Source organism: Pseudophryne corroboree, chromosome 6, assembly GCF_028390025.1.
Source record: "Pseudophryne corroboree isolate aPseCor3 chromosome 6, aPseCor3.hap2, whole genome shotgun sequence".
In the NCBI taxonomy this organism is placed as follows: domain Eukaryota; kingdom Metazoa; phylum Chordata; class Amphibia; order Anura; family Myobatrachidae; genus Pseudophryne; species Pseudophryne corroboree.
Genome location: NC_086449.1, coordinates 535,566,078 through 535,582,176, shown reverse-complemented (window position 1 = coordinate 535,582,176; position 16,099 = coordinate 535,566,078). Strand labels below are relative to the sequence as shown.

The 16,099-nt window shown below is 45.3% G+C and overlaps 1 protein-coding gene across 3 annotated transcripts in view; it reads right to left on the bottom strand.

Annotated features, from left to right (window-relative positions):
* The window catches only part of EEA1 (early endosome antigen 1), a 328,705-nt gene that overhangs the window by 264,154 nt on the left and 48,452 nt on the right, over positions 1–16,099 (bottom strand). For all 3 annotated transcript variants that reach the window (XM_063927628.1, XM_063927626.1, XM_063927625.1), the window contains exon 2: positions 15,253–15,339. In XM_063927628.1, the coding sequence (XP_063783698.1) occupies positions 15,253–15,339 (87 nt within the window). The remainder of the gene's footprint in view (positions 1–15,252; positions 15,340–16,099) is intronic.

Here is a 16,099-nt window from a genome sequence, read left to right as displayed (position 1 = left end):
TTACAATTGCCCCCAAGAAGGAGAATTTTTTTTTTAAAAAACATCTATTTTTCTAACCGTAACATCATTTAATGATGTTGAAGGCAAAGGCAATGTAGATTTTTGCACCAATCAAATGACGTGCTTATCTACTTTGGGAGCCACCTCCCTCTTTAAACAGTCCCTAGCTGGAAGAGGATAATGGAAATTCCATTTCTTTGGAATTCTAAAACTCTTACTGGGTGTGACCCAAGCCTCTTGCATAATCTCCGTCAGTTTGTTCTGACCCCGGAAATTCAGTTCTGACTGTTTTGGGACGATAAAACACAGAAGCCTTGGATTTTAACAAAGGCTCTGCTGCCTCTTCTAAGGATAGAATGGCTTTCATAGCTTTCATAATTAGCTCAGGTATATCCACTGAGCTGGGCCCTTCATCCTCAGCTCTGTATGCAGAACCAGAACGTGAGGAATCCTCATCCTCCGACGTGTCCCCATCTGAAACATATGTAGACTGTGAAGATGTTGTTTTAGGTCTGTGTGATTTACCTTCTCCAGGCCTTTTAGCCTGCTTTTGTTGAAAGGCTGCAGACTCCTGGACTGGATGTGATAAAACCCAGGGAGAATGTTGCATGCAAGGGTTAACAGGGTAACCTACCCCCAGTATAGGAGCTAGCACTATCCGCTCAGCTATATCCGATAATGTCTGTGTAAAAGCAGCCCATGGGGGTTCAATTTGAACCTGTGCCTGCCTTGGATTATTCAGGAGGCTTTGATGAAAGCTAAAACAATTTGCACATAATCCCTTTTGAAACAGAGGTTAACCCAGCTTTGCAGGACAAACATGAAATCAGTGTTGGTGCTACTGTGGAGAGATTATCCTCCTCACCCTTCCCTCTCTTAGACATGGTAAACAAATCACACACCTGTACAGTGTTAACTACACAATTTGTGTCTGAAATCACTTTAAAGCTTGTTAAAGTGACATACAATCTGATCCCTCCCTGTCTTGCACCAGCATTGAGGATCGGTATATACACAGAAACTGACAGAATAATAGTAAAGTCAGCAATCACACTAGCAATCAGTCACAAGTTATACCTTAGTAGAATAAGCATTATGAGCACATATTCAACTACAGATACATTTCAAGTATGTAGGAGAAACATATTACTGCATTACCTTTTATAGGACATTTAACGTATTTAGTCGCACAGCGAAAGAAACAGCAGCAATAGTTTACAGACTCATATGCATCAGGCACTTATCCAACTACTTGTACCCAATAGTAGGTAGAAACTTAGGGCCTAATTCAGAGTTAATTGCAGCAGCAAATTTGTTAGCAGTTGGTCAAAACCATGTGCACTGCAGGGGGGAAAAGATATAACATGTGTAGAGAGGGTTAGATTTGGGTGGGGTGTGTTCAAACTGAAATCTAAATTGCAGTGTAAAAATAAAGCAACCAGTATTTACCCTGCACAGACACAAAATAACACACCCAAATCGAATTCTCTCTGCAAATGTTATATCTGCCACACCTGCAGTGCACATGGTTTTGCCCAGCTGCCAACAAATTTGCTGCTGCTCAACTCTGAATTACCCCCTTAGTGCTGCATCACCTGGCTTAGGAGAGTGGGATACAGGTAGACTCCACCCCGCTTTCAGGATCGATCAATAGTGAACGCTGAGTGGATCCAGATGCAAATAGCATACACAAACGCCCAGTGAACCCAACAGTGAACAAAGACGCCCAAGTGAACACTGACGCACCAGTCACACAGCCGCTTATGCTGCGACTGTGTCCCTTTTGATACACTATCTCAGACGGAAGCGGTAAATCAGTTCATGGCGGAAAGTGGTCATGAACCGGGGGGAGGGGTGACCAGGGGAGCATCTTACTCCCCACTGATGACATCAACCCCAGGGATCCCGGACTCACACTAATCACTGGAGCCTATGATCCCAGGGACCTAGCGCTGGTGCACCCGAGGTGGCAGCCGCATCAGCGACTGTTCGGTAGTCTCCACCCCAAAAACAGTGCGGATGTGTCTCGTGTCTCCCCCACTAAGTGGAACCGATGCCTTACCTTCTCCTCATGCTCCGGCTACACCCTGGTAACGTCTGCTGGACTTGCTAGTACATCCTACACAGACGCCCGCCGAAACAGCACTGTAAACGTGGTAAGCATTGTCGCGACCCGGCGGGGAGTTGTTGGAGCGACTCTTTCTAAGGTACGTAGAAGATGCTTTTTAGAAAGATCGCTCAAAAAGAATGAGACTATAAAAATAAAATAATAAAAAGCTTATGGCTGCTAAAAACCGCAGCCCACTGACCATGGTCCGGCTCCTGCCGCACCACACAAAAAACTGAATTGCCTGACCTAGGATGCGGGGATATAGGGGACTGGCTCGTTGCATTCTGGGAGGCTGAAAGATTTGATCGTTGGTGCCAATCCGCTGACGTTACCTCATATCCCAATGTTTATCCTCTGGATAAACTGTGGACCCTGTAGGAGAATTTAATTTATTTTTAACACTGATCATCAAAAAGATATATAGGAGCAAAAACAAGGCACACAGTGAATACTGTGTAACTAGCTAAGTGCTATATCGAGAGCAAACATACTGTTAGGGTCTCCTGCCCTGTGCTGCCACGTCGTCATGGCAACCGGGAGACAAGTGCTAGTGGAGTAACATATTCAGCAGCCTAATACTCCTGTTGAAATTTTGTGGGAATATGGAGCATACTCCTCAAAATACGTTGCAACAGGTGGTCGATCAGGTGCAGGTCCTGACTCGACAATTTAATGATTTGTCCATTAAAATGCACACCTCCCAGGCTGCTGGCGGAGCTCCCGCAGCAGCAGCACCTGCAGGGGTTAAGGAGCCGAAAGTAAATCTCCCGGATCGTTTTTCTGGAGATCGCTCGCAGTTCTTTTGTTTCAAGGAGAGCTGCAAGCTATACTTCCGGCTTAGGCCTCAGTCTTCTGGGTCGGAGATTCAGCGGGTGGGCATAGTGATTTCCTTGCTACAAGGAGACCCACAGGTCTGGGCATATGGGTTGCAGCCCGACTGTCCGTCGCTTAAAAGTGTTGATGCTTTTTTTACGGCACTGGGCATGTTGTATGATGACCCTGACAAGACGGCCTCAGCCGAGGCTCAGATTTCGATCCTTAAGCAAGGGCGAAGGCCAGTTGAGGTTTACTGTACGGAGTTTCGGAGGTTGGCCCATGATACCCAGTGGAATGACCCAGCCCTGAGACACCAGTACCGAAGAGGTCTTTCTAACCAGATAAAGGACCAACTGGTACAATATCCCTTGCCTGATAGCTTGGATCAGCTCATGCAGTTATCCATCCGGGTGGATGGACGGCTGAGAGAGCGTAGGCTTGAAAGGGAGACTGAGATTTCCTTCCTTCCCAAGGGAACCTCAGACTCTGAGGAATTTTCTGAGGAGCCTATGCAGATTGGGGCTACCCGCCTCTCCTCGCGTGAGAAGACGCGGAGGAGACAGCAGGGGTTGTGTTTGTACTGTGGGAATAAAGGTCATGTGGTAGTATCATGCCCAGAAAAGCCGGAAAACTTCAGGGCCTGAGGGTGATGGGAAATATCCTGTCAGGCCAGAAGTCAGAATTTCCCAAGAAGACTTTTATCATTCCGGTGACCTTGAAGATCCTCGGTCAAACTGTCAAGACTGAGGCCTTTGTGGACAGTGGGGCCGACGGGGTTTTTATGGACCGCCAATTCGCCCTGAAACACTCTGTTCCCTTAGTACCCTTGGCATCGGAAATTGAGATTTGTGGGTTAAACGGGGAACCATTATCCCAAGGTAAAATTACCTCTTGCACTAGCCAGATTTCTTTGTTTATTGGAGCCACACACTCTGAAAAATTGTCCTTTTATGTGACTGTCTGTACTTTTGCCCCATTGGTGTTGGGGTTACCCTGGTTAAGGGCCCACAATCCTCAATTTGACTGGGTCTCTGGGGAGATTCTTAGTTGGGGTACTGATTGTTTCAGGAGTTGCTTGAGCCTTCCAGTCAGGCTCTCGCAGCTAAGTTTGCCAGGATTGCCAGGGTGTTATGCAGATTTTGCGGACGTGTTCTCCAAAAAAGTTGCAGAGGTACTACCTCCCCATCGCCCCTATGACTGTGCCATTGATTTGTTGCCAAATGCTAAGCTTCCCAAGAGCAGGTTGTACTCCCTGTCACGTCCTGAGACTCAGGCTATGGCAGAGTACATTCAGGAGAACTTGGCTAAGGGATTTATCAGACCAGTCTCCAGTTGGGTCGGGGTTCTTCTTCGTGGGTAAAAAGGACGGTTCGTTGCGACCCTGCATCGACTTCAGGGAATTGAACCGTATCACGATTAAAAACTCATACCCACTGCCTCTCATTTCGGTCTTGTTTGACCAGCTTCGTACTGCCACCATTTTTTCTAAGATTGACCTACGCGGTGCGTACAATCTAATCCGAATAAGAGAGGGGGATGAATGGAAGACTGCCTTTAATACCCACTCAGGGCATTATGAATATTTGGTGATGCCTTTTGGGCTCTGTAATGCCCCGGCAGTCTTCCAGGATTTCATGAATGATGTGCTCAGGGAATATTTGGATAGATTCTTAGTTGTATACTTAGATGACATCCTAATCTTCTCCCATTCCCTGGAGGAACATCGGAAGCATGTACGCTTAGTCCTCCAGAAACTCAGAGACCACCGGCTTGGGGCGAAGCTGGAGAAGTGCGAATTTGAAGTTCAGCAAATCGCATTTCTAGGATATATTATCTCCCCAGAAGGTTTCCAAATGGAGGGTTCCAAGGTACAGGCAGTCCTGGATTGGGTGCAGCCCACTAGTTTGAAGGCGCTTCAGCGTTTCCTGGGCTTTGCGAATTTTTATAGACGATTTATCGCTGGATTTTCGTCTATAGTGGCGCCCTTGGTGGCACTCACTAAGAAAGGGGCGGATGTTGCTCACTGGTCTTGTGAGGCTAAAGCGGCTTTTGCCCGTCTCAAAAGGGCATTTGTTTCGGCCAAGGTGCTGCGACACCCAGATCCAGAGCGTCCTTTTGTGGTGGAGGTGGATGCCTCTGAGATGGGTATTGGGGCAGTGCTTTCTCAGATGGGAGTGTCTGATAATCGCCTTCATCCCTGTGCTTACTTTTCCCGTAAATTTTCGCCTGCCGAGATGAATTATGACGTGGGTAACCGGGAATTGTTGGCTATTAAGGATGCACTCGAGGAGTGGAGACACTGGCTTGAGGGGGCTAAGTTTGTGGTCTCAATTCTCACTGACCATAAGAATCTGGCATATTTAGAGTCAGCGAAGCGTCTCAATGCCAGGCAGGCACGATGGGCTTTGTTTTTTGCTCGCTTTAATTTTTTGATAACATATCGCCCTGGGTCAAAAAACATCAAGGCTGATGCGCTCTCGCGGAGTTTTGCTCCAATCCAGGAGACCACAGAGGAGCCGTTGCCCATTGTTTCCCCATCATGTATTAAAGTGGGCATTACCCAGGACCTCTTATCATTAGTCCTTAGAGCACAGGAGCAGGCACCTCCAGACCTTCCGGTAGGTCTTTTGTTTGTGCCTCCTAGGTTAAGACAGCGAGTGTTCCTGGAATTCCATGCCAAGAAGTCGGCAGCTCACCCGGGTATTGCCAGAACTCGGGAGTTACTATCTAGGGCGGTGTGGTGGCCCTCGGTGGCTAAGGATGTGGATCAGTGGGTTCGGGCATGTGACATCTGTGCCCGAAATAAGACTCCTAGAGGGGTTCCTGTTGGCCCATTACATCCACTCTCTATCCCATCTAAGCCATGGACCCACATTTCAATGGATTTTGTGGTGGACTTGCCCAAATCCTCGGGGATGACAGCCATCTGGGTTGTCGTTGACAGGTTTTCGAAGATGGCGCACTTCGTTCCACTGGTTGGGCTGCCATCAGCCAGACGCCTGTCTGAATTATTTATGCTGCATGTTGTGCGTCTCCACGGGTTGCCACTTGATGTGGTCTCTGACCGCGGATCCCAGTTTGTGGCCAAATTCTGGAGGGCATTTTGTTCCGATCTCCAGATTTCTGTCAGCTTGTCGTCAGGCTACCATCCGCAGTCTAATGGGCAGACTGAAAGGGTGAACCAGTCCTTGGAGCAGTTCCTCAGGTGTTATGTCTCCAAGTGTCAGACTGACTGGGTTGCTCATCTGTCCATGGCGGAGTTTGCCTATAACAACGCGGCTCACTCTGCTACAGGGATCTCTCCCTTCCTTTGTGTGTATGGGCATCATCCTAAGGCCAATTCTTTTGACCCCCTGGACTCCACGCCTGGTGGTTCCTCTGTGGTTTCGGTCCTTAGAGGTATTTGGCGGAAAGTGAAGAAAGCCCTTGTGTCTGTGTCATTAGTGACCAAAAGGGTTTTTGATAAGCGGAAAAGACCCTGCAGCTTCAAATTAGGAGACTTCGTCTGGTTGTCTACCAAGAATTTGAAGTTGAGACAGCCATCTCATAAGTTAGGGCCCCGGTTCATCGGCCCTTATAAGATCACCAGGGTTATCAATGCGGTGGCATTTCAGTTAGATCTGCCCCATTCTTTGGGTATCAATAAAACATTTCATTGTTCCCTTTTAAAACGGGCGATTAGTAATCCTTCTTCCAGTGGAAGACCTTCCCCTCTTCTGATACGTGGCCAGAGGGAGTTTGTTGTTGAAAGGATTCTTGACTCCAAGGTGGTTCGGGGTCGGCTGTCATTTTTGGTGCACTGGAAGGGGTATGGCCCGGAGGAGCGGTCGTGGGTGCGCAGTTGTGATCTTCATGCCCCCAGACTGATACGCTCTTTCTTCTCGCAGTTCCCCGATAAACCCGGTGGTAGGGGTTCTTTGACCCCTCGTCAGAGGGGGGGTACTGTTAGGGTCTCCTGCCCTGTGCTGCCACGTCGTCATGGCAACCGGGAGACAAGTGCTAGTGGAGTAACCTGAGCGCAGCTGATACTCCGGTTCGGGTCTTTTGCTGTGCAGTGGTTATAGGCTCTGTGCACGGCAGGGGATCCGGTGCTGGTTTTTGTGCTCACAGTCTGTGAGGTCTGAGTGGGGCGTGGACAGCACCTGCTTTATAAGGCCTCTTTTCAGGGTAAGCAGATGCTGCTGAATCTTTGTTGGTTAGTCAGTTCATGAAAGTTAGCCAGTACTGTGTAGCTTTGTATTTGTTTGTTGCTTACTGCAAATAGGCCTGGGGATTTGGTATTACACTCTGCCAATCCAGACCTAGCAGTAAGACTGGAGTCAGTCGTTTAGCTTGCTGGGGTTCTGTTTCTACTCTGTGAACTTAGCAAGTTTGCGGCTGTATTCTAAGACTTGCCTGTCTAATCCTGTCTCACTGTGCTAGGTGTCAGGGGTCAGTTTAGTGGCAGTAAGCTAAAACCTGTGCACTGCAAGTGAGAAATAGGATTGTGGAGACTCTCCTTGTGTCTATCATTCCATCTCTGACCAAGGAGTTTACTGCCACACCCGTTGGTAACCCTTTAGGGTTTTGCTGTTGCCCTTAGCAACAGCATTTCGGGTTCTCTACGTATTAAAACACAACATCTTGCTTTTTCCATCTGTGCAGTTCTAATACAAGGGAGATACCCAGTTCCTTAGCCTCTGGGCTTCTCTGTTCACTTTGTGTGTATTTTGTTACCCTATTACCTTCTGTGTACGTTATGTAATATTCCCCAGTTTGTCTGTGAGTCCATTTGTTTTGCATAACAGTTCAAACACCAGTACATTCCTGCAGACACTGGAGTGCATAACAGTTCTGACACCAGTACTTTCCTGCAGGCACTGGTGTGCATAACACATACATACAATAAAAACCATCAAAATTTTATAAGTATGGTAATGAAAAATATTTTGTGTACAGCCCTCAACAGTTTATTAAAACTTGTCACATGGACCCAGGCTGAAATAATTGCCACCCCTGCTCTAGACACTAAGTTAATGTTTACTGAATCAATAAAAAACAATCATGTTATAATAAAGTTCAATAAACTTGTCATGAATGGAATTACAGTGCTCAAAGATCACGAGTATCATGTGCGACATGCTTTGATGCACAAGCTCAGCAGCAAAGTGTCCATGGAAACAATTATGAAGAGTCGGCTATTATGTAAATGTGCTACGTGTATGCATAATCTGCAGTTGGTGAACAAACTTTATTAACTGTGGAAGGACAACTTGTCACAATTGATACACAGCAATTTCAGTCTCCTCGGGAAAGTGAATGTTTACAACCCTATTCAATAATGATTGGAATGAAGACAAACCATTCTCTCCCAATTCTCATTAAACAATCTTACCCATATCCTAATAAATGTAAGATCAGGGTGATGGAACTTAAATCTTTCTCCTTCTACCTCATCTTTCTTAAGGTGCATACACACTTAGCGTTTTTGCCCAGCGTGTATGCATAGCGATGATTGCTGACATTGCTGGCCTGAAAATCACTCAGTGCATACACACTGAGCGCTTTTCCTCTCTGCCCAGCGTTGTCAGTTGGGGTGAGCGGCTTTTCATAGCAGAACGCTATGGAAAGCCGCTCACCCCGCCGTTCATCTACTGGTAATAGTAGAAGAACGGCGGCTGCCAGCGATGAAGCGGTAGCGCGCATCAGCACACATTGCCGGGGCATACACACTGGGCGGCTTTGAGCTGAAAGCAGCTCAACACACCAAAAGTGACCTGCTTTCAGCTCAAAATCGCCCAGTGTGTATGGGCCTTTACTGCAACATAATGATGTGCTGCTGCAGATTTCAGGCAAACCGGAAACCATGACTACAAATTAAGACTATCTTCCCACACACACCCTTTTCTTTACCGTAGGAAGAGAATGAACTTAAAAACAGAAGTGAAAAGAAGAGTATTACGTAAGGCAGATAATGGGAGCACTGAGCAGGTCACAGACGCACCCTGACTGAGCGAACCTAGAAAGTCAATTATGGCTGAAACCGAATATCTGCCACAATCCATTCTCTTCATGTATATCTTGCATTGTTTTACTGATGAGCATGTGGAACTTAATAATGTAATGGGCCCTACACATTTACTGATTACACTGAGCGATATGAACGATCTCGTTCATTAATGAACGACATATCGTTCATATCGGCCAGTGTGTATGCACCAACGATGAACAATGCGCGGCCCCGCGCTTGTTCATCGTTGGTGCTGGCTCATTTATGCCTGCAAGCCAATATGGACAATATCGTCCATATTAGCATGCAGGGCTATGGGGCCGGGTAACAGGGGGAGTGAAGAAACTTCACTGCCCCCCAGCCCCCCCCCCCCCCCAAACGCCACAGGGTCTGGGCCATCGGGCACCTCGGCGGCAAATCGGCCAGTGTGTAGGGCTACTAAGAGAAGAACATTTGCACAGATAAGAACAAATGAATATTCTGAACAAATGCATGAATGAATATCATGCTGCACAGTAAGATTATACAGAGTAAGCAATTTATGATTTTCAAACTGTTGAAATTCAAAAATGAATTGTTGTACTAAAACATAAAAACACCTTTTTTCAAGGGAATCCATACTGATTGGCAAAGTAACACCTCACCCCAAATGATATGCCATGCAATGAGGATTACTTAGCAGGCCCATTAACCACTTGCCTGGCATGGTCGCATCAGATGCGACCACACCAGGCAGTGCTTTATCTGACCTAGTCGCACAGGATGCGACCAGTCAGATAAACAGTGTTAGCAGCAGCAGGAAAGAAACTTCCCTCCGCTGCTACTGTCAGAGTCATTGCTGATCGGTCAGCACGGCAAGACCCCCTCCTCCAGCAGCTGCAGACAAATAGCACCCGCTGGGGAAGTGTAAAACAGCCCTACCAAGCCACTCCCAGTCCCCCTTGTGTACATGCGGGATGTCCGGGCTCTAAAAGGTAAAATCGTGATGGTCGCGATGTTACCGATGGTCATGCAGTTCCCGATCAATGTTTGAAAAACATTTTTTTTTAAGTTTTTTTTTATTTTTACTAAAATCATTTTGCATAGAGTTAAATTCATGTTTTTCACCGAATTCACTCATAACCCCCCCCCCCCCTCCCCCCCAACCCCCACTGATAAGCACACTGCTTTCACAATTACGGCAGTAAAATCACATTGGTCCGTAAACTTACAATGGATCCTATGGGCTAGATGCATCATCGTTTGGAAACTGATAAAATGACGAGTGAAAAAGTACCAGCCAATCAGCTCCTAACTGCCATTTTTCAAACACAGCCTGTAACATGGTAGTTCGTACCCGATTGGCTGGTACTTTTTCACTCTCCATTTTATCACTTTCCAAGCGATGATGCATCTAGCCGTAACAGGTAATTTTTCAAGCACTTAAAATGGGCTCTAATTGGAATGCCCATAAAAAAAAACTAATTGCTGAAAAATTCCCATTTTTAAAAACCCCAAAAATTATCTGGCCTAACTGAATTCCTCCCTGAGTCTGTATACGGAGCAGAACAGAACTTGTATTGGAATAAAGCTGCGGCTGCTACATTGTATACAGATTCAAAGACTTATGGTACCCACACATGGTGAGCTCTGTGCTAGGTGCGGTTTGAGCCTATACAATGTGTGCTATGCGATTTGGACTAAGTGGTATGCAATTTTAACTACACCTGATTTTGTCTACAATACAATATGTAATGTATGCGATGTAGTATAAAAATAACTGACTGCAATATTGTGATGCTGACTACGTGGGAGCGCGCATCGCAACGCAAGGGAAAATAAACATGGTGCAATTTGAACTAGACGCGATTTGAACTAAAAAGATGAAATCACGTGTGATAAGCGCACCATGTGTGGACACCATCAGTCGCACACAGATATAGAAGTGTCATATTAAATTAATCAACACAGTCTCCTCGTGCACCCTGGTCACATTGCATTGCGACTAAGACACTTTCAGCAAAAAAGATGCCTGACACTAGGAGACTCTCACGCGACCTGGCGTGCCGAGAGGGACTGTTTGGTGTGAACAACAAAGATGTATGAGGCGATATCTGTAAGTTGAAATGAACACGCATCATCCATAGAGAAATAAAAATGATGGACAACAAAGTCCCTTAAACATAAATTACATTTGGTCTCAACAGTTAAATCAATGGAAATGTTCAGTAACTCCACTAAGTCTACAATGCGACACCAACATTAATAAGCAGTCAGAGAGAGAATATAAGCCAGTCACAGACAGAACATTGAAAACAATTTTATATATATATATATATATATATATATATATATATATATATATATTTATTTTTATTTGCAGGACTGCAGGATAAAGAGCTGTAGAAAGAGTACACTGCAGAGAACAGGGCTTTATAATTAACATAGTGCCAAGCTACATTAGCATCTTTAAGGAGATTCAAGAATGGAGAATCTAAACACACCAAAGCAAGGGGAAGCTAGTCCATTTGAGTTGTGAAACATAAGGGACCCACAGTTACATCTAGGAGGTCACTGGATGGCTGCTGTTCCCGTGTTCCTGAGTCCACATGCTCACTCTGGTAATGCTCAGCGAGCTCAGGGGCAGTGACAAACATGGCCATGCAAACAGGACAGATGAACCCCTGTGGAATGACAATCTTTAAGGAATATATAAGTACCATTCCAAAATCATTTTATATGATATATTCAAGCAATTACAGAGAATTGTTTTCACCAGAACACCATTTACCCCAACAAGCTGGTTTTGCAAGTTAAGGAATACAGCAGAAACTCTAAAGGCCCATATAGACGGGCCGATGCAGGAGAGATGTGTGCTGAGCGAACCGCTCAGCACACATCTCTCCCGCCGCTCAGCACAGCGCGATCTGTGCTGAGCGTGCGGGGGGAGATGGGGGGGCCGCTCACTTCACCCAGCGGGTGAAGTGAGCGACCCGCTAGATTGGCCTGCATGCAGGCCAATCTAGCAGCAGCGATAGCGATGTGCGGGGCCGCGCATCGCTATCGCTGAGGGGGCTACACACGGAGCGATCATGCCGGTATTCTAAGCAATCTAGTCAGATTGCTTAGAATATCGCTCCGTGAGTACCCCCCTTAAAACATTTGCAACTTCTGAGATATCAATGAGTAATTGTAAAACAAGATCTATAATAAAAGAAAGACATCTTAAGTCAAAGAAATAAACGTTTATAGCCAGTCTCAGTGGTCATGGATATATTACAATCTAAATTAATAAAACAAATATAAAAAAAAGGAACGTCTACCTACAATAAGCCTTAACCAAGTCACCAATAGTACACATGCCGGGTGGTCTTCAGTATGCCAACTGTCAGGATCCCGGCGCACAGTACACCGGCGCCGGAATCCCGACAGCCGGCATACCGACACTTTTTCTCCCTCATGGGGGTCCACGACCCCCCTGGAGGGAGCATAAAATAGCATGGCGTGCGTAGCGCGCCACCGTGCCCGCAGCGTGGCGAGCGCAGCGAGCCCACAAAGGGCTCATTTGCGCTCGCCACGCTGTCGGTATGCCGGCGGTCGGGCTCCCGGCGCCGGTATGCTGGTCGCCGGGAGCCTGGCCGCCGGCATACAATACTACACCCCACATGCCCCACCCAATGCTCCCACATTGTATGGGATCCTTTCTAAGGCAACAGAGTCTTATTCCAACACTGCACAGGGCCCTTGCAAAACTTCAGCAGTTACACGGACTCCCTCTGATACTCCACACTGCACAGCAGGGTTGGTTGGTTTAAACCAAATTTATTTATTTTTTTAAACAAAAACATTTATTATCCTGTGACTACAGTCACAGCGCCGTAACACTTTAAAAAAAAAAAAAATTTCTCTTATAAGCGAATCCCTCTTGTATTATTTCACATTCTTGTTGCTTGTGGTCTTCATTTAAGTGAGCTGAACCAATGCAGTAAATTCAAACACACACGAGAAATCAAGAAGGTGAACCAGATCAGAGAGGTACTAAGTCTGCCTAGCATCAGCTAAGACCGCACAAACTCCTCCCCTAACAATCCTATAGGACAGGAGAAAACCCCAACTAACATAATAAATAAATAATAATAATAATAAAAAGGTAAACAACTCAAACACAGTAAAGAGGCAATACACAGAGAAACACCTCATGGTTTTATCTCCTTCAAGTTTATTTCAGTTCAAAACTTTTTTTCTTTTGGCTTAGGTCATTTGAAGCTTTAAAAACAGACTGGGAACTGAAAAGGCCTCTAAACTAGTGTTTTTATTCAAAATGTTTAATGTCAGTGGCATGCCCAGTGCAAATGCTTAACTCCTTTTGTGTGTGTGGGTTTCTCTGAAAAGTGCTTTTGCATTTTCCATTTTGTATTACTATTCAGATTTATTATAAAACGTTATAAATAGTGTTAATGCTTAATATTAACGTATTCTTATTTTTAAATTGATATATCTCAAAGTGTCCTTTTATATGTTTTAATGTTTAGTCTGTCTACATATATTAGGAATAGGAACAATAATCAGTAAAAAAACAGGTTTTATTGAAAGATGCAAAATAAATCATATCAAAACCTAATAACTTTGGATTGCTGATGTTAGAAAGCATTAAAACATAGTTTCTAATACATAGCAGTGTTTCACAGTATTAACATAATAAGCAGGATTATTATTTTTTCCATTAAAACATTAATGCAAAAAAAATAAAAAATAAAATGGATTAAACCCCAATATTTTTTTTTCCCCACAACCCTGCTGCACAGTGTACCTGCCAAGATACCAGCAATATCACAGCTCCCCCGCTGATACTACCACATTACATTGTCATTGCACTGCACATGCCCCCACCCTGCATCTGCCAAGACACACTGTAGAGAGAATCTGCTAAGGCTACAGCAGTACCACAGCACCTCTCTGATGCACCCACACTGCGCAGTGTCCCTGCCAGGACTCCAGCAATGCCACAGCCCCCCCTCCGGCACCTCCAACCTGGAAAAAGGCCACTGCTAAGACTGCAGCAGTACCAAGCCCCCTCCAATGCTCTCACACAGCAAACAATACTTGGGAAAACTCCAGCCATGTTATTCGGCCCCTACTGTACATTGTACTCCCACATTGTCCAGAGCCCCAACACCAATGCCAACACAGTGCAGTGGACCCCCAACCAAGGCTCCCTCTGCACTGTGCATAGAGGCCTCAAAAAACTTGCACACATACACTTATGGGGCCAAATGTAATAGAGTGAAAGATTTGGTAAGGTTTTTCATTTTTTGTTAAAGTGGCAATCATTTACACTGCAAAACCAGGTTGATCTTGCTGTGTAAATGATTGCCACTTAAAAAAAATAAAAAAATGCAAACCCTTACCAAATCTCTCACTTTTTGAAACTCTCACTCTATTACATTTGGTCCAAGGTATGTAACTAGTCTTTAAAAGGCATGCATTTAAGGCTTGGTCTCAGGTCACCTTGCTCAAGTCATATGTCCTAGTATTTGTCAAGTCATAACAGTTTTGTTACATTTCTAAAACAGCTATAGATTTGCTTTTTCTATGTGTTTCCCTTTAACAATGTATTTTCTCTATACTTCTGTTGTAAACTAAAAATGTGTCAGATACTGTAAAACAGGAAGCAGTTAGTTTCCCTGCTGTTGACATCCCAGCGGTCAAGATACCGACACCGGAATCCCAACAGCCAAGGGAAACCTGGCGGTCGGAATGCCCCCGAGTGGGAATAAATTAGTGTGGCGAGCACAACTCGCCCCCAGGTCCGAAGCATGGCAAGCAAAGTGAGCCCACGAGGGGACACACTGCGCTCTCCATCAGGATCCCATACTGAACCCTGTAAAACTATTCAACTTACATTTATAAAAAAAATTAAATAAAACAATAGAATATTCAAAACAATACTTTATTACACAGGCATCTTCATAATTTAATTGAAGCGATTAGTATATAAACACACAATCAAATGTACAGTAAGCATACAATGCAATAACACAACATTGAGTGCCAGAGCTTGACAGAGCAGGGGTTTAGCAACCTACATCTTAAGCTGGGTACAACCTGGGTGACTTGACAGCTGGCACGCCGTCAATTTAGGCAAGTAAGTTGTGTCGTCCTGACGTCTTAGCTGGGCTGCCCAGCTTTGACTTCAGTCCCCGTGGCAAGTGCAAAGTGCCAGTACACACAGCCAGATATAGAACTTCATATACATATCGGCTTGGGCCAACTGGCTCTTAATATATCCACTGATATATTACCCAGAGTCTACCCAGCTTAAGCTGGACAGGCAAAGCAAACTAGCACAGTACTTTACCTCTGAGGTACTTTCATTGTTAACCGTGTTCCCTGGGGTTGCGGATGAGTCCGATTCAGAATTCTGAGAGCCAACTCTGCCCGGAGTCTGTAATACAAGAACAAATAAAACATCTAGATTATTGTTATGACCAATGTAACCAAACTGCGGAGATAATGTCTTTATGAATCACATACAAATTCATTGTCTGGAGAAGGAAAATATATAACAATCACTGTTACACAGCAACCAGTGAGAAAAATAGTCCATCACAAACTCGGTTATAAAGAAAAAAAAAAAAAAAAAACACTTTCTGGCAGGATCTTTGCCTAAAACTTAGACAATGAATAAAGAAACATACTACATGGAATACATACTGTATCCTGGCGGTCGGGATGCCGGTAACCAACAGCGGCATCCAGACATCGAAGATCCTTCCCACATGGCCCCTACCCTAAACCTAAACGTCGGGGGGTGGCGGCTAGGACTAAACCCCTAGGGGTGTCGGCCGTGGCTAACCCCACCCCCCATGTCAAACCCTAAACTCCCCCCCGCCCCATCTCTCCCACAAGTCCTAGCCCTAACCTGTACCCCAATACTCACCTTCGGGATGTCAGCTATTGGTGATCCGGCGCCGATCTCCTAAGTGGTGTCAGAATTCCAGTATCAGTCACATGACCGACGGCATCCCTACTACACAGCTTCCACCCCTGATTTATACTCCATGGGGGTCCTGCAGTCTGTTCCTGCTGCCTTGTTCTTTCCTCTATACAGAATCTTACACCAAAAAGACATTCAATTCCCAAAAAGAAAGAAAATAGGATTTTAATTACCTACCGGTAAATCCTTTTCTCGTAGTCCGTAGAGG